At 50.5% G+C, this 18,839-nt stretch overlaps 1 protein-coding gene across 1 annotated transcript in view; it reads left to right on the forward strand.

Annotated features, from left to right (window-relative positions):
* LOC140372569 (WD repeat and HMG-box DNA-binding protein 1-like) overlaps positions 1-18,839 on the forward strand; it is a 55,661-nt gene continuing 36,822 nt past the window's right edge. Inside the window, exons 1-10 of the mRNA XM_072459701.1 lie at positions 1-83; positions 1,664-1,775; positions 3,098-3,249; positions 12,178-12,289; positions 12,401-12,451; positions 12,847-12,942; positions 13,922-14,014; positions 14,460-14,566; positions 14,961-15,093; positions 15,175-15,358. Coding sequence (XP_072315802.1) covers positions 7-83; positions 1,664-1,775; positions 3,098-3,249; positions 12,178-12,289; positions 12,401-12,451; positions 12,847-12,942; positions 13,922-14,014; positions 14,460-14,566; positions 14,961-15,093; positions 15,175-15,358 — 1,117 coding nt within the window. The 5' untranslated portion in view covers positions 1-6. The remainder of the gene's footprint in view (positions 84-1,663; positions 1,776-3,097; positions 3,250-12,177; positions 12,290-12,400; positions 12,452-12,846; positions 12,943-13,921; positions 14,015-14,459; positions 14,567-14,960; positions 15,094-15,174; positions 15,359-18,839) is intronic.

Raw genomic sequence — 18,839 nt, forward strand, 5'->3', positions numbered from 1 at the left:
GGTGAAATGGCGTGTGAGAAGAAGCCGATGCGATACGGACACTCCGAGGGACACACCGAGGTCTGCTACGACCAGACCGGGAAGTACGACTCCTTATACTATACTATATACTCTATACTATATACTACACTATATACTATATACTATACTATATACTCTATACTATATACTATATACTCTATACTATATACTATATACTCTATACTATATACTACACTATATACTATATACTATACTATATACTATATACTCTATACTACACTATATACTATATACTATACTCTATACTCTACACTAAATACTCTATACTATATACTATATACTCTATACTATATACTACACTATATACTATATACTATACTATATACTCTATACTATATACTATATACTCTATACTATATACTATATACTCTATACTATATACTACACTATATACTATATACTATACTATATACTATATACTATATACTATATACTCTATACTATATACTATATACTCTATACTATATACTACACTATATACTATATACTATACTATATACTATATACTCTATACTACACTATATACTATATACTATACTCTATACTCTACACTAAATACTCTATACTATATACTATATACTATACTATATACTCTATACTATATACTATATACTCTATACTATATACTATATACTCTATACTATATACTACACTATATACTATATACTATACTATATACTATATACTCTATACTACACTATATACTATATACTATACTATATACTCTATACTATATACTACACTATATACTATATACTATACTATATACTCTATACTATATACTACACTATATACTATATACTATACTATATACTCTATACTATATACTACACTATATACTATATACTATACTATATACTATATACTCTATACTACACTATATACTATATACTCTATACTACACTATATACTATACTCTATACTCTACACTAAATACTCTATACTATATACTGTATACTCTATACTATATACTACTCTATACTATATACTCTATACTACACTATATACTCTATACTATACTATATACTACACTGTATACTCTATACTATATACTATACTATATACTCTATACTATATACTACACTATATACTCTATACTCTATACTATATTCTCTATACTTTATACTATATACTACACTATATAGTCTATACTCTATACTATACTATATTCACTATACTATATACTCTATACTATATATGCAGCTTCTGGATTCTCTCTCTCACAATTTGACGTTCTCAAAACGTTCGGCCGTAAATATGTGATAAACTGTTTAAGGTCGTTTTTTTTATTTTGAAATTCAGGTCGGTCGGGAGACAGGAAACGCACCTTTATTAGAATTAGTTTGGACCTGCACAGTTCTGTTCTCTGATTGGCCGCAGAGACAGAGATGAACATGAGAAACACAAAGTTCAATTGGAATTGAATAGAAAATAGCAACGTCGCCCCCTGTGGGTCCAGCCCATAAATGTCCTTTTTAAATGTCCATCTCTGTCCCTGCTCCACCTGCTCTGGGTCTGATGTTTCTGCTCCTCTGGGTCTGATGTTTCTGCTCCTCTGGGTCTGATGTTTCTGCTCCTCTGGGTCTGATGTTTCTGCTCCTCTGGGTCTGATGTTTCTCAGGTTCATTGTGACGTGTGGAAACGATGGAGACGTTCGTATTTGGGAAGGTTTGGACGACGACGACCCACGATTCATCACCGTGGGAGAGAAGGCTCTTTCTCTGAGCCTGAAGGTCAGAGCTGCTCTTTCTGAGCCTGAAGGTCAGAGCTGCTCTTTCTGAGCCTGAAGGTCAGAGCTGCTCTTTCTGAGCCTGAAGGTCAGAGCTGCTCTTTCTCTGAGCCTGAAGGTCAGAGCTGCTCTTTCTGAGCCTGAAGGTCAGAGCTGCTCTTTCTCTGAGCCTGAAGGTCAGAGCTGCTCTTTCTGAGCCTGAAGGTCAGAGCTGCTCTTTCTCTGAGCCTGAAGGTCAGAGCTGCTCTTTCTGAGCCTGAAGGTCAGAGCTGCTCTTTCTGAGTCTGAAGGTCAGAGCTGCTCTTTCTGAGCCTGAAGGTCAGAGCTGCTCTTTCTCTGAGCCTGAAGGTCAGAGCTGCTCTTTCTGAGCCTGAAGGTCAGAGCTGCTCTTTCTGAGCCTGAAGGTCAGAGCTGCTCTTTCTGAGTCTGAAGGTCAGAGCTGCTCTTTCTGAGCCTGAAGGTCAGAGCTGCTCTTTCTGAGTCTGAAGGTCAGAGCTGCTCTTTCTGAGCCTGAAGGTCAGAGCTGCTCTTTCTCTGAGCCTGAAGGTCAGAGCTGCTCTTTCTGAGCCTGAAGGTCAGAGCTGCTCTTTCTGAGCCTGAAGGTCAGAGCTGCTCTTTCTGAGCCTGAAGGTCAGAGCTGCTCTTTCTCTGAGCCTGAAGGTCAGAGCTGCTCTTTCTGAGCCTGAAGGTCAGAGCTGCTCTTTCTCTGAGCCTGAAGGTCAGAGCTGCTCTTTCTGAGCCTGAAGGTCAGAGCTGCTCTTTCTGAGCCTGAAGGTCAGAGCTGCTCTTTCTGAGTCTGAAGGTCAGAGCTGCTCTTTCTGAGCCTGAAGGTCAGAGCTGCTCTTTCTGAGCCTGAAGGTCAGAGCTGCTCTTTCTGAGCCTGAAGGTCAGAGCTGCTCTTTCTCTGAGCCTGAAGGTCAGAGCTGCTCTTTCTCTGAGCCTGAAGGTCAGAGCTGCTCTTTCTGAGCCTGAAGGTCAGAGCTGCTCTTTCTGAGCCTGAAGGTCAGAGCTGCTCTTTCTCTGAGCCTGAAGGTCAGAGCTGCTCTTTCTGAGCCTGAAGGTCAGAGCTGCTCTTTCTCTGAGCCTGAAGGTCAGAGCTGCTCTTTCTGAGCCTGAAGGTCAGAGCTGCTCTTTCTGAGTCTGAAGGTCAGAGCTGCTCTTTCTCTGAGCCTGAAGGTCAGAGCTGCTCTTTCTGAGTCTGAAGGTCAGAGCTGCTCTTTCTCTGAGCCTGAAGGTCAGAGCTGCTCTTTCTCTGAGTCTGAAGGTCAGAGCTGCTCTTCTCGCTCCAGTCTTTGTTTTCTCCACTGACCTGAACGTCTCGTGCAGAACGATAAACTGGTGACGGCGACTTCCAACAACACGGTGCAAATTCACACGTTTCCTGAGGGAGAACCAGACGGGATTCTGACTCGCTTCACCTCCAACGCCACTCACGTCACCTTCAACTGCAGCGGCACCAGAGTCGCCGCAGGATCCAGGTACCAACGCCCTAAGATCCAGGTCCTAAGATCCTAACGCCCTAAGATCCAGGTCCTGACGCCCTAAGATCCAGGTCCTAAGATGCTAACGCCCTAAGATCCAGGTCCTAAGATGCTAACGCCCTAAGATCCAGGTCCTAAGATGCTAACGCCCTAAGATCCAGGTCCTAAGATCCTAACGCCCTAAGATCCAGGTCCTAAGATGCTAACGCCCTAAGATCCAGGTCCTAAGATGCTAACGCCCTAAGATCCAGGTCCTAAGATGCTAACGCCCTAAGATCCAGGTCCTAAGATGCTAACGCCCTAAGATCCAGGTCCTAAGATCCTAACGCCCTAAGATCCAGGTCCTAAGATGCTAACGCCCTAAGATCCAGGTCCTAAGATGCTAACGCCCTAAGATCCAGGTCCTAAGATCCTAACGCCCTAAGATCCAGGTCCTAAGATGCTAACGCCCTAAGATCCAGGTCCTAAGATGCTAACGCCCTAAGATCCAGGTCCTAAGATCCTAACGCCCTAAGATCCAGGTCCTAAGATCCTAACGCCCTAAGATCCAGGTCCAGATGCCCTAAGATCCAGGTCCTGACGCCCTAAGATCCAGGTCCTAAGATCCATTGTAGAAAAAGGTTCAGTTCTTTCATCTGGATTCATCCAAGAGTCATTGTCAATCTAAGAATTTAGACCCACTGGGCGGGGCCTTATTCTATTCTGTGGTAAGCCCCGCCCACCTGAGTTCCAGGTCTAAATTTGCAAATTGACAATAATGAAACGTCTTGTTTTTTCTAAACTGAACCTTTTTCTGCTGTTTTAGTTGTTTCATTATGATTCAGTCTGTTCAGACGAACCAGGTCTAAACCAGGTCTAAACCAGGTCTAAACCAGGTCTAAACCAGGACTAAACCAGGTCTAAACCGGGTCTAAACCGGGTCTAAACCGGGTCTAAACCAGGACTAAACCAGGTCTAAACCAGGACTAAACCAGGTCTAAACCGGGTCTAAACCGGGTCTAAACCGGGTCTAAACCAGGACTAAACCAGGTCTAAACCAGGACTAAACCAGGTCTAAACCGGGTCTAAACCGGGTCTAAACCGGGTCTAAACCGGGTCTAAACCGGGACTAAACCGGGACTAAACCGGGACTAAACCGGGACTAAACCGGGACTAAAAAACCGGGACTAAACCGGGACTAAACCGGGACTAAACCGGGACTAAACCGGGACTAAACCGGGTCTAAACCGGGTCTAAACCGGGACTAAACCGGGACTAAACCGGGTCTAAACCGGGTCTAAACCGGGTCTAAACCAGGACTAAACCAGGTCTAAACCAAGTCTAAACCAGGACTAAACCAGGACTAAACCATGTCTAAACCAGGTCTAAACCAGGTCTAAACCAGGTCTAAACCAGGTCTAAACCAGGACTAAACCAGGTCTAAACCGGGACTAAACCGGGTCTAAACCGGGTCTAAACCGGGTCTAAACCGGGTCTAAACCAGGACTAAACCAGGTCTAAACCAGGACTAAACCGGGTCTAAACCGGGTCTAAACCGGGTCTAAACCGGGTCTAAACCGGGTCTAAACCGGGTCTAAACCGGGACTAAACCGGGTCTAAACCGGGACTAAACCGGGACTAAACCGGGACTAAACCGGGACTAAAAAACCGGGACTAAACCGGGACTAAACCGGGACTAAACCGGGACTAAACCGGGACTAAACCGGGACTAAACCGGGTCTAAACCGGGTCTAAACCGGGTCTAAACCGGGTCTAAACCGGGACTAAACCGGGACTAAACCGGGACTAAACCGGGACTAAACCGGGACTAAACCGGGTCTAAACCGGGACTAAACCGGGACTAAACCGGGACTAAACCGGGTCTAAACCGGGACTAAACCGGGACTAAACCGGGACTAAACCGGGTCTAAACCGGGTCTAAACCGGGTCTAAACCGTACTAAACCGGGACTAAACCGGGTCTAAACCGGGTCTAAACCGGGTCTAAACCGGGTCTAAACCGGGTCTAAACCGGGACTAAACCGGGTCTAAACCGGGTCTAAACCGGGTCTAAACCGGGTCTAAACCGGGACTAAACCGGGTCTAAACCGGGTCTAAACCGGGTCTAAACCGGGTCTAAACCGGGTCTAAACCAGGACTAAACCAGGTCTAAACCAGGACTAAACCAGGACTAAACCAGGTCTAAACCAGGTCTAAACCAGGTCTAAACCAGGTCTAAACCAGGTCTAAACCAGGTCTAAACCAGGTCTAAACCAGGACTAAACCAGGACTAAACCAGGACTAAACCAGGTCTAAACCAGGTCTAAACCAGGTCTAAACCAGGTCTAAACCAGGACTAAAGCAGGACTAAAGCAGGACTAAAGCAGGACTAAAGCAGGACTAAAGCAGGACTAAAGCAGGACTAAAGCAGGACTAAACCAGGTCTAAACCAGGTCTAAACCAGGTCTAAACCAGGACTAAACCAGGACTAAACCAGGACTAAACCAGGACTAAACCAGGTCTAAACCAGGTCTAAACCAGGTCTAAACCAGGTCTAAACCAGGTCTAAACCAGGACTAAACCAGGACTAAACCAGGACTAAAGCAGGACTAAAGCAGGACTAAACCAGGACTAAACCAGGACTAAACCAGGTCTAAACCAGGTCTAAACCAGGTCTAAACCAGGTCTAAACCAGGTCTAAACCAGGTCTAAACCAGGTCTAAAGCAGGTCTAAAGCAGGACTAAACCAGGTCTAAACCAGGTCTAAACCAGGTCTAAACCAGGTCTAAACCAGGTCTAAACCAGGTCTAAACCAGGTCTAAACCAGGACTAAAGCAGGACTAAAGCAGGACTAAAGCAGGACTAAAGCAGGACTAAAGCAGGTCTAAAGCAGGTCTAAAGCAGGTCTAAAGCAGGTCTAAACCAGGTCTAAAGCAGGTCTAAAGCAGGACTAAAGCAGGACTAAAGCAGGACTAAAGCAGGACTAAAGCAGGACTAAAGCAGGACTAAAGCAAGTCTAAAGCACGTTCTGTTTTCGCTCACATCGATCAGAATAATCATTTTCCACTTCAGAAACATTGATTGCCTCAGATCGAGGCGTCTGTGAAATGCACCGAAACAAAAAGACACAAGTTGATAAGTGTTAATCCTGGATAAAAGCAACAAGGAAGAGTTAGAAGGAGACATCGTCCTGAACCTCAGAGAAAGGGTTTAACGTAAAGGTTTCCAAACAAACAAGTCTAAAAGAAGAAACAGCCTGGAGAGAAGAGGAAACGTGTCTAAACATGCTCTAAACATGCTCTAAACCCGCTCTAAACATGCTCTAAACACGCTCTAAACACGCTCTAAACCCGCTCTAAACACGCTCTAAACACGCTCTAAACCCGCTCTAAACACGCTCTAAACCCGCTTTAAACCCGCTCTAAACCCGCTCTAAACCCGCTCTAAACCCGCTCTAAACATGCTCTAAACCCGCTCTAAACCCGCTCTAAACATGCTCTAAACACGCTCTAAACACGCTCTAAACCCGCTCTAAACACGCTCTAAACACGCTCTAAACCCGCTCTAAACACGCTCTAAACCCGCTTTAAACCCGCTCTAAACCCGCTCTAAACCCGCTCTAAACCCGCTCTAAACCCGCTCTAAACCCGCTCTAAACCCGCTCTAAACCCGCTCTAAACCCGCACTAAACATGCTCTAAACCCGCTCTAAACATGCTCTAAACCCGCTCTAAACCCGCTCTAAACACGCTCTAAACCCGCTCTAAACACGCTCTAAACACGCTCTAAACCCGCTCTAAACCCGCTCTAAACCCGCTCTAAACCCGCTCTAAACATGCTCTAAACCCGCTCTAAACATGCTCTAAACCCGCTCTAAACCCGCTCTAAACATGCTCTAAACACGCTCTAAACCCGCTCTAAACACGCTCTAAACCCGCTCTAAACATGCTCTAAACCCGCTCTAAACATGCTCTAAACATGCTCTAAACACGCTCTAAACACGCTCTAAACACGCTCTAAACACGCTCTAAACCCGCTCTAAACCCGCTCTAAACATGCTCTAAACCCGCTTTAAACACGCTCTAAACCCGCTCTAAACCCGCTCTAAACATGCTCTAAACACGCTCTAAACACGCTCTAAACACGCTCTAAACCCGCTCTAAACATGCTCTAAACACGCTCTAAACACGCTCTAAACCCGCTCTAAACATGCTCTAAACCCGCTCTAAACCCGCTCTAAACATGCTCTAAACATGCTCTAAACACGCTCTAAACACGCTCTAAACACGCTCTAAACACGCTCTAAACACGCTCTAAACCCGCTCTAAACATGCTCTAAACACGCTCTAAACACGCTCTAAACCCGCTCTAAACCCGCTCTAAACCCGCTCTAAACATGCTCTAAACACGCTCTAAACACGCTCTAAACATGCTCTAAACCCGCTCTAAACCCGCTCTAAACCCGCTCTAAACCCGCTCTAAACATGCTCTAAACCCGCTCTAAACCCGCTCTAAACCCGCTCTAAACACGCTCTAAACACGCTCTAAACACGCTCTAAACACGCTCTAAACCCGCTCTAAACCCGCTCTAAACATGCTCTAAACCCGCTCTAAACCCGCTCTAAACACGCTCTAAACACGCTCTAAACACGCTCTAAACACGCTCTAAACCCGCTCTAAACCCGCTCTAAACCCGCTCTAAACACGCTCTAAACACGCTCTAAACCCGCTCTAAACCCGCTCTAAACCCGCTCTAAACACGCTCTAAACCCGCTCTAAACCCGCTCTAAACATGCTCTAAACCCGCTCTAAACATGCTCTAAACACGCTCTAAACACGCTCTAAACCCGCTCTAAACATGCTCTAAACATGCTCTAAACCCGCTCTAAACATGCTCTAAACACGCTCTAAACACGCTCTAAACACGCTCTAAACACGCTCTAAACATGCTCTAAACCCGCTCTAAACACGCTCTAAACACGCTCTAAACACGCTCTAAACCCGCTCTAAACCCGCTCTAAACATGCTCTAAACCCGCTCTAAACATGCTCTAAACATGCTCTAAACATGCTCTAAACCCGCTCTAAACACGCTCTAAACACGCTCTAAACCCGCTCTAAACCCGCTCTAAACACGCTCTAAACACGCTCTAAACACGCTCTAAACCCGCTCTAAACCCGCTCTAAACCCGCTCTAAACATGCTCTAAACCCGCTCTAAACCCGCTCTAAACATGCTCTAAACACGCTCTAAACCCGCTCTAAACATGCTCTAAACACGCTCTAAACCCGCTCTAAACCCGCTCTAAACCCGCTCTAAACATGCTCTAAACACGCTCTAAACACGCTCTAAACACGCTCTAAACACGCTCTAAACCCGCTCTAAACACGCTCTAAACCCGCTTTAAACCCGCTCTAAACCCGCTCTAAACCCGCTCTAAACCCGCTCTAAACCCGCTCTAAACATGCTCTAAACCCGCTCTAAACCCGCTCTAAACCCGCACTAAACATGCTCTAAACCCGCTCTAAACATGCTCTAAACCCGCTCTAAACACGCTCTAAACCCGCTCTAAACACGCTCTAAACACGCTCTAAACCCGCTCTAAACCCGCTCTAAACCCGCTCTAAACACGCTCTAAACCCGCTCTAAACCCGCTCTAAACACGCTCTAAACACGCTCTAAACCCGCTCTAAACCCGCTCTAAACACGCTCTAAACACGCTCTAAACACGCTCTAAACACGCTCTAAACACGCTCTAAACACGCTCTAAACACGCTCTAAACCCGCTCTAAACCCGCTCTAAACCCGCTCTAAACCCGCTCTAAACACGCTCTAAACCCGCTTTAAACACGCTCTAAACCCGCTCTAAACACGCTCTAAACCCGCTCTAAACCCGCTTTAAACACGCTCTAAACATGCTCTAAACCCGCTCTAAACCCGCTCTAAACACGCTCTAAACCCGCTTTAAACCCGCTCTAAACCCGCTCTAAACCCGCTTTAAACCCGCTCTAAACACGCTCTAAACCCGCTCTAAACCCGCTCTAAACACGCTTTAAACACGCTTTAAACACGCTCTAAACACGCTCTAAACCCGCTCTAAACACGCTCTAAACACGCTCTAAACCCGCTCTAAACCCGCTTTAAACACGCTCTAAACATGCTCTAAACCCGCTCTAAACATGCTCTAAACCCGCTTTAAACCCGCTCTAAACCAGCTTTAAACACGCTCTAAACCCGCTTTAAACACGCTCTAAACCCGCTCTAAACCCGCTCTAAACACGCTCTAAACCCGCTCTAAACACGCTCTAAACACGCTCTAAACACGCTCTAAACACGCTCTAAACACGCTCTAAACCCGCTCTAAACATGCTTTAAACACGCTCTAAACACGCTCTAAACACGCTCTAAACCCGCTCTAAACATGCTCTAAACATGCTCTAAACCCGCTCTAAACATGCTCTAAACACGCTCTAAACACGCTCTAAACACGCTCTAAACACGCTCTAAACACGCTCTAAACCCGCTCTAAACCCGCTCTAAACATGCTCTAAACCCGCTCTAAACATGCTCTAAACCCGCTCTAAACCCGCTCTAAACATGCTCTAAACACGCTCTAAACACGCTCTAAACCCGCTCTAAACATGCTCTAAACCCGCTCTAAACATGCTCTAAACATGCTCTAAACACGCTCTAAACACGCTCTAAACACGCTCTAAACACGCTCTAAACACGCTCTAAACCCGCTCTAAACCCGCTCTAAACATGCTCTAAACCCGCTTTAAACACGCTCTAAACCCGCTCTAAACCCGCTCTAAACATGCTCTAAACACGCTCTAAACACGCTCTAAACACGCTCTAAACCCGCTCTAAACATGCTCTAAACACGCTCTAAACACGCTCTAAACACGCTCTAAACCCGCTCTAAACATGCTCTAAACCCGCTCTAAACCCGCTCTAAACATGCTCTAAACATGCTCTAAACACGCTCTAAACACGCTCTAAACCCGCTCTAAACACGCTCTAAACACGCTCTAAACCCGCTCTAAACATGCTCTAAACACGCTCTAAACACGCTCTAAACCCGCTCTAAACATGCTCTAAACACGCTCTAAACACGCTCTAAACACGCTCTAAACCCGCTCTAAACATGCTCTAAACCCGCTCTAAACCCGCTCTAAACATGCTCTAAACCCGCTCTAAACATGCTCTAAACACGCTCTAAACACGCTCTAAACCCGCTCTAAACCCGCTCTAAACCCGCTCTAAACCCGCTCTAAACCCGCTCTAAACATGCTCTAAACACGCTCTAAACACGCTCTAAACCCGCTCTAAACATGCTCTAAACCCGCTCTAAACCCGCTCTAAACCCGCTCTAAACCCGCTCTAAACCCGCTCTAAACATGCTCTAAACCCGCTCTAAACACGCTCTAAACACGCTCTAAACCCGCTCTAAACACGCTCTAAACCCGCTCTAAACACGCTCTAAACACGCTCTAAACACGCTCTAAACACGCTCTAAACACGCTCTAAACCCGCTCTAAACATGCTCTAAACACGCTCTAAACATGCTCTAAACCCGCTCTAAACATGCTCTAAACATGCTCTAAACACGCTCTAAACCCGCTCTAAACATGCTCTAAACCCGCTCTAAACATGCTCTAAACATGCTCTAAACCCGCTCTAAACACGCTCTAAACACGCTCTAAACACGCTCTAAACACGCTCTAAACATGCTCTAAACCCGCTCTAAACATGCTCTAAACACGCTCTAAACACGCTCTAAACCCGCTCTAAACCCGCTCTAAACATGCTCTAAACCCGCTCTAAACATGCTCTAAACATGCTCTAAACATGCTCTAAACCCGCTCTAAACACGCTCTAAACCCGCTCTAAACCCGCTCTAAACACGCTCTAAACACGCTCTAAACCCGCTCTAAACCCGCTCTAAACCCGCTCTAAACCCGCTCTAAACATGCTCTAAACACGCTCTAAACCCGCTCTAAACCCGCTCTAAACATGCTCTAAACACGCTCTAAACCCGCTCTAAACCCGCTCTAAACATGCTCTAAACATGCTCTAAACCCGCTCTAAACCCGCTCTAAACATGCTCTAAACACGCTCTAAACACGCTCTAAACCCGCTCTAAACATGCTCTAAACCCGCTTTAAACACGCTCTAAACCCGCTTTAAACACGCTCTAAACACGCTCTAAACACGCTCTAAACCCGCTCTAAACCCGCTTTAAACTCGCTCTAAACACGCTCTAAACCCGCTCTAAACATGCTCTAAACACGCTCTAAACCCGCTCTAAACCCGCTCTAAACATGCTCTAAACACGCTCTAAACACGCTCTAAACCCGCTCTAAACCAGCTTTAAACACGCTCTAAACACGCTCTAAACCCGCTCTAAACCCGCTTTAAACTCGCTCTAAACCCGCTTTAAACACGCTCTAAACACGCTCTAAACACGCTCTAAACCCGCTCTAAACACGCTTTAAACACGCTCTAAACAAGCTCTAAACACGCTCTAAACCCGCTCTAAACACGCTCTAAACACGCTCTAAACCCGCTCTAAACACGCTTTAAACACGCTCTAAACACGCTCTAAACACGCTCTAAACCCGCTCTAAACCCGCTCTAAACCCGCTCTAAACCCGCTCTAAACCCGCTCTAAACACGCTCTAAACACGCTCTAAACCCGCTCTAAACCCGCTCTAAACCCGCTCTAAACCCGCTCTAAACCCGCTCTAAACATGCTCTAAACACGCTCTAAACACGCTCTAAACCCGCTCTAAACCCGCTCTAAACATGCTCTAAACTCGCTCTAAACATGCTTTAAACATGCTTTAAACACGCTCTAAACACGCTCTAAACACGCTCTAAACACGCTCTAAACCCGCTCTAAACCCGCTCTAAACCCGCTCTAAACCCGTCTCTCTCTGGTTTCAGTGACTTCCTGGTGAAGGTGGTGCAGGTCGGGGACAGCAGTGATCAGAAGACACTCAGAGGTCACGAGGCCCCGGTGCTCAGCGTGACCTTTGACCCTCGAGACCAGCTCGTGGTCAGTGGTACCTCACGTTTACTCATCATCTGACCTCACGTTTACTCATCATCTGACCTCACGTTTACTCATCATCTGACCCTGACCTCACGTTTACTCATCTGACCGCAGGCGTCGTCCAGCTGCGACGGCTCCGTGATCGTGTGGAACATCGAGCAGCAGGTTTGTGGTTCCATCAGGGTTTGTTGTGTTTTACAGGACGTTGTTCTTGACCCTTCAGAATAATTCCTGCGTCGTTGCTCACGTCCATATTCATGCCATGTTCAAAGTGCATCGTCTGTTCTTAAAGTATCAAAGCTTTTCAAACCCTGGGTAAAGTGACTGCTGCACTTCCTGTGGCTCTTACACAATAAAAGCATCTGTGCCACTGCAGGAAGAGCTTTATTGTGAAAGTCAGAGGGTGTCGGAGCATTTGGAGCGGTGCAGAGAAGAAGACGTGTGCAAAATGTGTTGTTCAAATCTGTTTCATTAGAATTAAACCTCACGTTGTTTTGATCACATTCTCAAAGTGCATATTGGGACATGTATGACATCATTGGTCTGTGATTGGTCCTCAGAGTCAGGTGACCCGCTGGACTCTGCTGCACAAAACTAACGACGTGTCCAACGCCAAGTCTCTGTGTCGCCTGGCGTTCCAGCCGCTGTCCGGAAAGGTACGCCCCCTTCTGTGGCCACGCCCCCTTCTGTGTTACACCTGTGATGCCCCGCCCCCTTCTGTGTTACACCTGATGCCTCGCCCCTTTTGTACCTATACCTGATGCCCCGCCCCTTTTGTACCTACACCTGATGCCCCGCCCCTTTTGTACCTACACCTGATGCCCGCCCCCTTCTGTGTTACACCTGATGCCCCGCCCCTTTTGTACCTACACCTGATGCCCGCCCCCTTCTGTGTTACACCTGATGCCCCGCCCCTTTTGTACCTACACCTGATGCCCGCCCCCTTCTGTGTTACACCTGATGCCCCGCCCCTTTTGTACCTACACCTGATGCCCCGCCCCTTTTGTACCTACACCTGATGCCCCGCCCCTTTTGTACCTACACCTGATGCCCGCCCCCTTCTGTGTTACACCTGATGCCTCGCCCCTTCTGTACCTACACCTGATGCCCCGCCCCTTCTGTACCTACACCTGATGCCCCGCCCCTTTTGTACCTACACCTGATGCCCCGCCCCTTCTGTACCTACACCTGATGCCCCGCCCCGTTTGTACCTACACCTGATGCCTCGTCCCTTCTGTACCTACACCTGATGCCCCGCCCCTTTTGTACCTACACCTGATGCCCCACCCCTTTTGTACCTACACCTGATGCCCCGCCCCTTTTGTACCTACACCTGATGCCCCGCCCCTTTTGTACCTACACCTGATGCCCCGCCCCGTTTGTACCTACACCTGATGCCTCGTCCCTTCTATACCTACACCTGATGCCCCGCCCCTTCTCTACTTACACCTGATGCCCCGCCCATTCTGTGTTACACCTGATGCCTCGCCCCTTCTGTACCTACACCTGATGCCCCGCCCCTTCTGTACCTACACCTGATGCCCCGCCCCTTCTGTACCTACACCTGATGCCCCGCCCCTTCTGTACCTACACCTGATGCCCCGCCCGTGTGACCTGGCGTTCTCTCGTTCTCAGTTCTTGGCCGTTCCCGTGGGGGACAAAGTTCACCTGTACGAGAGGGACACCTGGAGTCATGTGACCAGTCTGAGCGACGACCTCATTACTCAGGTAACTATGTCCCTCGGGTCACCACCACGACGATGGTTTGTGATGCGTTTGTGTGGGCGTCGTCATGGCGTCTCACTGCTCATTTACATAAACTCTTTGTCCATGTGACCATGTGACCAGGTTCTGTTTAACGTGTTCATCCGGTATTTGCATAATCCATATTTCAGTAATGAAGTTTGTATGGACACCAGCAGAACGAGCCACGCCCATCTGTGAGGGAAACACCCCTGCTGGCCCGGTCCACAGTCCCCCGTCCACAGTTCCCAGTCCGCAGTCCCCCGTCCGCAGTCCCCCCGTCCGCAGTCCCCAGTCCGCAGTCCCCCGTCCAGTCCCCCGTCCACAGTTCCCAGTCCCCCGTCCGCAGTCCCCCCGTCCGCAGTCCCCCCGTCCGCAGTCCCCCCGTCCGCAGTCCCCTGTGTTCTCTGACGGCCTCTCTCTGTTGCAGCCGGTGAACGTGGTCTGCTGGTCTCCATGTGGGAAACGTCTGGCCGCGGCGTCGGTGGGTGGAGTCATGGTGATCTGGGACGTCAGCTCCAGGGTGTGTCTGGAGAGGTAAACTAACCAGACTTTCCTCGTTAATAATCCCCACACGTCTTGTTTTTCTCATGCAAATTATTTGAACAACTTTTGACCCCACATTGGTCCTGTGACCCCAGTTTGGGGCCCGTCAGATGAAAAATTAATTAAAATGATATTTTAAATATCAGGACAGGATTTTGGGCGTGTCAAATTTGAACCAATATGGCCGACGCCCTGTTTGGTTTAGGGCGGGGCCATAGTATAATTGTGTAATCTCTGTCTTAAGCTGACTGGACATATCAGGTGAAGTATGAAGTCGACACTTACGGTCACACGTTTGTACATCTTTTTAGAGTGTTTTAAGTATGATCGAGGAGAGAACTATAGTTTATAGTTGTTTTATAGTGACGTGTGTGCTGTTCCTCAGGCAGAAGCATGAGAAGGGCTTCACGGTGTGCGCTCTGGCCTGGAGTCCTGGAGGGTGTGACCTGGCCTACACCGACACAGAGGGCTGTGTGGGGCTCCTGGAGCGAGTGTGCGCCGGAGCAGAGCCTCACAAGGTCCCAACATCTACTCAAACCTTGGCTCAAGTCCTCTCACCACAGAGAAACCAGACGCTGTAAGAGTCTCTCCTTCTGCAGGCGCCCCCAGGGGCCACCGCCGCGCGAGACCTGGACGACCTGTTCGATGAGGACGAGGACGGACCGATGGACGAAGGCGAGTCGCCGCTGAAGAGACGAGCGGAACGAGACGACGAGGACGACGTCACGCCGACGGGACGAGTCAGGAACAGAGCGGCTTTCCTCGACGACGACAACTCTCTGGGTACGAAAGATCAACGAGCGTGGCAGAGTGGTTAGCCTCACTGTGAGGGCCCTTCAGAGCCCACGCTTCTCCTGCCTGTGACCCAGACACCACGTGGGGGTGGTGTTCTCGGGGTGGTGTTCTCTCTGGGTGGTGTTCTCTCTGGGTGGTGTTCTCTCTGGGTGGTGTTCTCTCGGGGTGGTGTTCTCTCGGGGTGGTGTTCTCTCTGGGTGGTGTTCTCTCTGGGTGGTGTTCTCTCGGGGTGGTGTTCTCTCTGGGTGGTGTTCTCTCGGGGTGGTGTTCTCTCGGGGTGGTGTTCTCTCGGGTGGTGTTCTCTCTGGGTGGTGTTCTCTCGGGTGGTGTTCTCTCTGGGTGGTGTTCTCTCGGGGTGGTGTTCTCTCGGGGTGGTGTTCTCTCGGGGTGGTGTTCTCTCGGGGTGGTGTTCTCTCTGGGTGGTGTTCTCTCTGGGTGGTGTTCTCTCGGGGTGGTGTTCTCTCGGGGTGGTGTTCTCTCGGGGTGGTGTTCTCTCGGGGTGGTGTTCTCTCAGGGTGGTGTTCTCTCGGGGTGGTGTTCTCTCGGGGTGGTGTTCTCTCGGGGTGGTGTTCTCTCTGGGTGGTGTTCTCTCGGGGTGGTGTTCTCTCTGGGTGGTGTTCTCTCTGGGTGGTGTTCTCTCTGGGTGGTGTTCTCTCGGGGTGGTGTTCTCTCGGGGTGGTGTTCTCTCGGGGTGGTGTTCTCTCGGGGTGGTGTTCTCTCGGGGTGGTGTTCTCTCGGGGTGGTGTTCTCTCGGGGTGGTGTTCTCTCGGGGTGGTGTTCTCTCGGGGTGGTGTTCTCTCGGGGTGGTGTTCTCTCGGGGTGGTGTTCTCTCGGGGTGGTGTTCTCGGTTTTTGTTTTAGATTCTCAGTGGAAATGCACCTGCCATGAACCTGTCAGACACAGAAATGACAGAACATATTCTACAGTTCTAATGTTGAGCTGAAGTCAAGTTCTGGGACATGAAATAATATTCTAGGTCTGTCTGAGGGCGCATGAGACGCATGAGGCGCATGAGGCGCATGAGGCGCATGAGACGCATGAGGCGCATGAGACGCATGAGGCGCATGAGACGCATGAGACGCATGAGGCGCATGAGACGCATGAGGCGCATGAGACGCATGAGACGCATGAGGCGCATGAGACGCATGAGGCGCATGAGGCGCATGAGACGCATGAGGCGCATGAGACGCATGAGGCGCATGAGACGCATGAGGCGCATGAGACGCATGAGGCGCATGAGACGCATGAGGCGCATGAGACGCATGAGGCGCATGAGGCGCATGAGGCGCATGAGGCGCATGAGGCGCATGAGACGCATGAGGCGCATGAGGCGCATGAGGCGCATGAGGCGCATGAGGCGCATGAGGCGCATGAGACGCATGAGGCGCATGAGACGCATGAGGCGCATGAGACGCATGAGGCGCATGAGACGCATGAGGCGCATGAGACGCATGAGACGCATGAGACGCATGAGACGCATGAGGCGCATGAGGCGCATGAGACGCATGAGGCGCATGAGGCGCATGAGGCGCATGAGGCGCATGAGGCGCACGGGGCGCACGGGGCGCACGGGGCGCACGGGGCGCACGGGGCGCACGCCTGTAGTTTACGCTCTTTAGACTGGACGTGTGAACAGGCTGAGAGATAGATTTTCAAAGTTAGGGGCCAGGGGCCCCCCCTACCTAAAAAGTTAGGGGCCCCCAGCAATTTCAGGGGCCCACAAGCGCACGCGGCATCATGGCGTCATAAGAACAAGATACATGTGTTTTAAACCTGGTTATTAGCATGTAAAACAATTGAAAGTACTTTGATCTGTTCTTTGATATATCATGTTTCTAAGATACAAAATAAATACTGTTTACAGCATTTGCCACTCCCCCGCACACATGCCACTCCCCCGTGCTCGTGCCACTCCCCCGCACACATGCCACTCCCCCGTGCTCGTGCCACTCCCCCGTGCTCGTGCCACTCCCCCGTGCTCGTGCCACTCCCCCGTGCTCGTGCCACTCCCCCGTGCACGTGCCACTCCCCCGTGCTCGTGCCACTCCCCCGTGCTCGTGCCACTCCCCCGTGCTCGTGCCACTCCCCCGTGCTCGTGCCACTCCCCCGTGCTCGTGCCACTCCCCCGTGCTCGTGCCACTCCCCCGTGCTCGTGCCACTCCCCCGCACACATGCCACTCCCCCGTGCTCGTGCCACTCCCCCGCACACATGCCACTCCCCCGTGCTCGTGCCACTCCCCCGCACACATGCCACTCCCCCGTGCTCGTGCCACTCCCCCGCGCACGTGCCACTCCCCCGTGCACGTGCCACTCCCCCGCACACGTGCCACTCCCCCGCGCACGTGCCACTCCCCCGCACACATGCCACTCCCCCGTGCTCGTGCCACTCCCCCGCACACATGCCACTCCCCCGTGCTCGTGCCACTCCCCCGTGCTCGTGCCACTCCCCCGCGCACATGCCACTCCCCCGCACACATGCCACTCCCCCGCGCACATGCCACTCCCCCGCGCACATGCCACTCCCCCGCGCACATGCCACTCCCCCGCACACATGCCACTCCCCCGCGCACATGCCACTCCCCCGTGCTCGTGCCACTCCCCCGCACACATGCCACTCCCCCGTGCTCGTGCCACTCCCCCGCACACATGCCACTCCCCCGTGCTCGTGCCACTCCCCCGTGCTCGTGCCACTCCCCCGCACACATGCCACTCCCCCGCACACATGCCACTCCCCCGTGCTCGTGCCACTCCCCCGCACACATGCCACTCCCCCGTGCTCGTGCCACTCCCCCGCACACATGCCACTCCCCCGTGCTCGTGCCACTCCCCCGCACACATGCCACTCCCCCGCGCACGTGCCACTCCCCCGTGCTCGTGCCACTCCCCCGCACACATGCCACTCCCCCGTGCTCGTGCCACTCCCCCGTGCTCGTGCCACTCCCCCGTGCTCGTGCCACTCCCCCGTGCTCGTGCCACTCCCCCGCACACATGCCACTCCCCCGTGCTCGTGCCACTCCCCCGCGCACGTGCCACTCCCCCGTGCTCGTGCCACTCCCCCGTGCTCGTGCCACTCCCCCGTGCACGTGCCACTCCCCCGTGCTCGTGCCACTCCCCCGCACACATGCCACTCCCCCGCGCTCGTGCCACTCCCCCGTGCACGTGCCACTCCCCCGTGCACATGCCACTCCCCCGTGCACGTGCCACTCCCCCGTGCTCGTGCCACTCCCCCGTGTGGACTGATACAACACACACGTGCGTTTGTTTATTAGCTCTGATCGCATCATCTCGCGTCTCCAGTAGATTTCCATCTCATATGAGTCAACTCGAACTGTCTTTCTCCGTCTTCATTTTGTCCCGTCACTGAGGGAACTATATTAATATAGATCAATGCACTTAAACACGCGGAAACGTGCTGCTCATGGGGACGAGCCGCACGCGGCTGCAGATAAGCAGTAGGTGCGTTTTATGA

Source organism: Eucyclogobius newberryi, unplaced genomic scaffold (genome assembly GCF_026437365.1).
Source record: "Eucyclogobius newberryi isolate DKJ021-1_F unplaced genomic scaffold, fEucNew1.0.hap1 SCAF_258, whole genome shotgun sequence".
Classification (NCBI taxonomy): domain Eukaryota; kingdom Metazoa; phylum Chordata; class Actinopteri; order Gobiiformes; family Gobiidae; genus Eucyclogobius; species Eucyclogobius newberryi.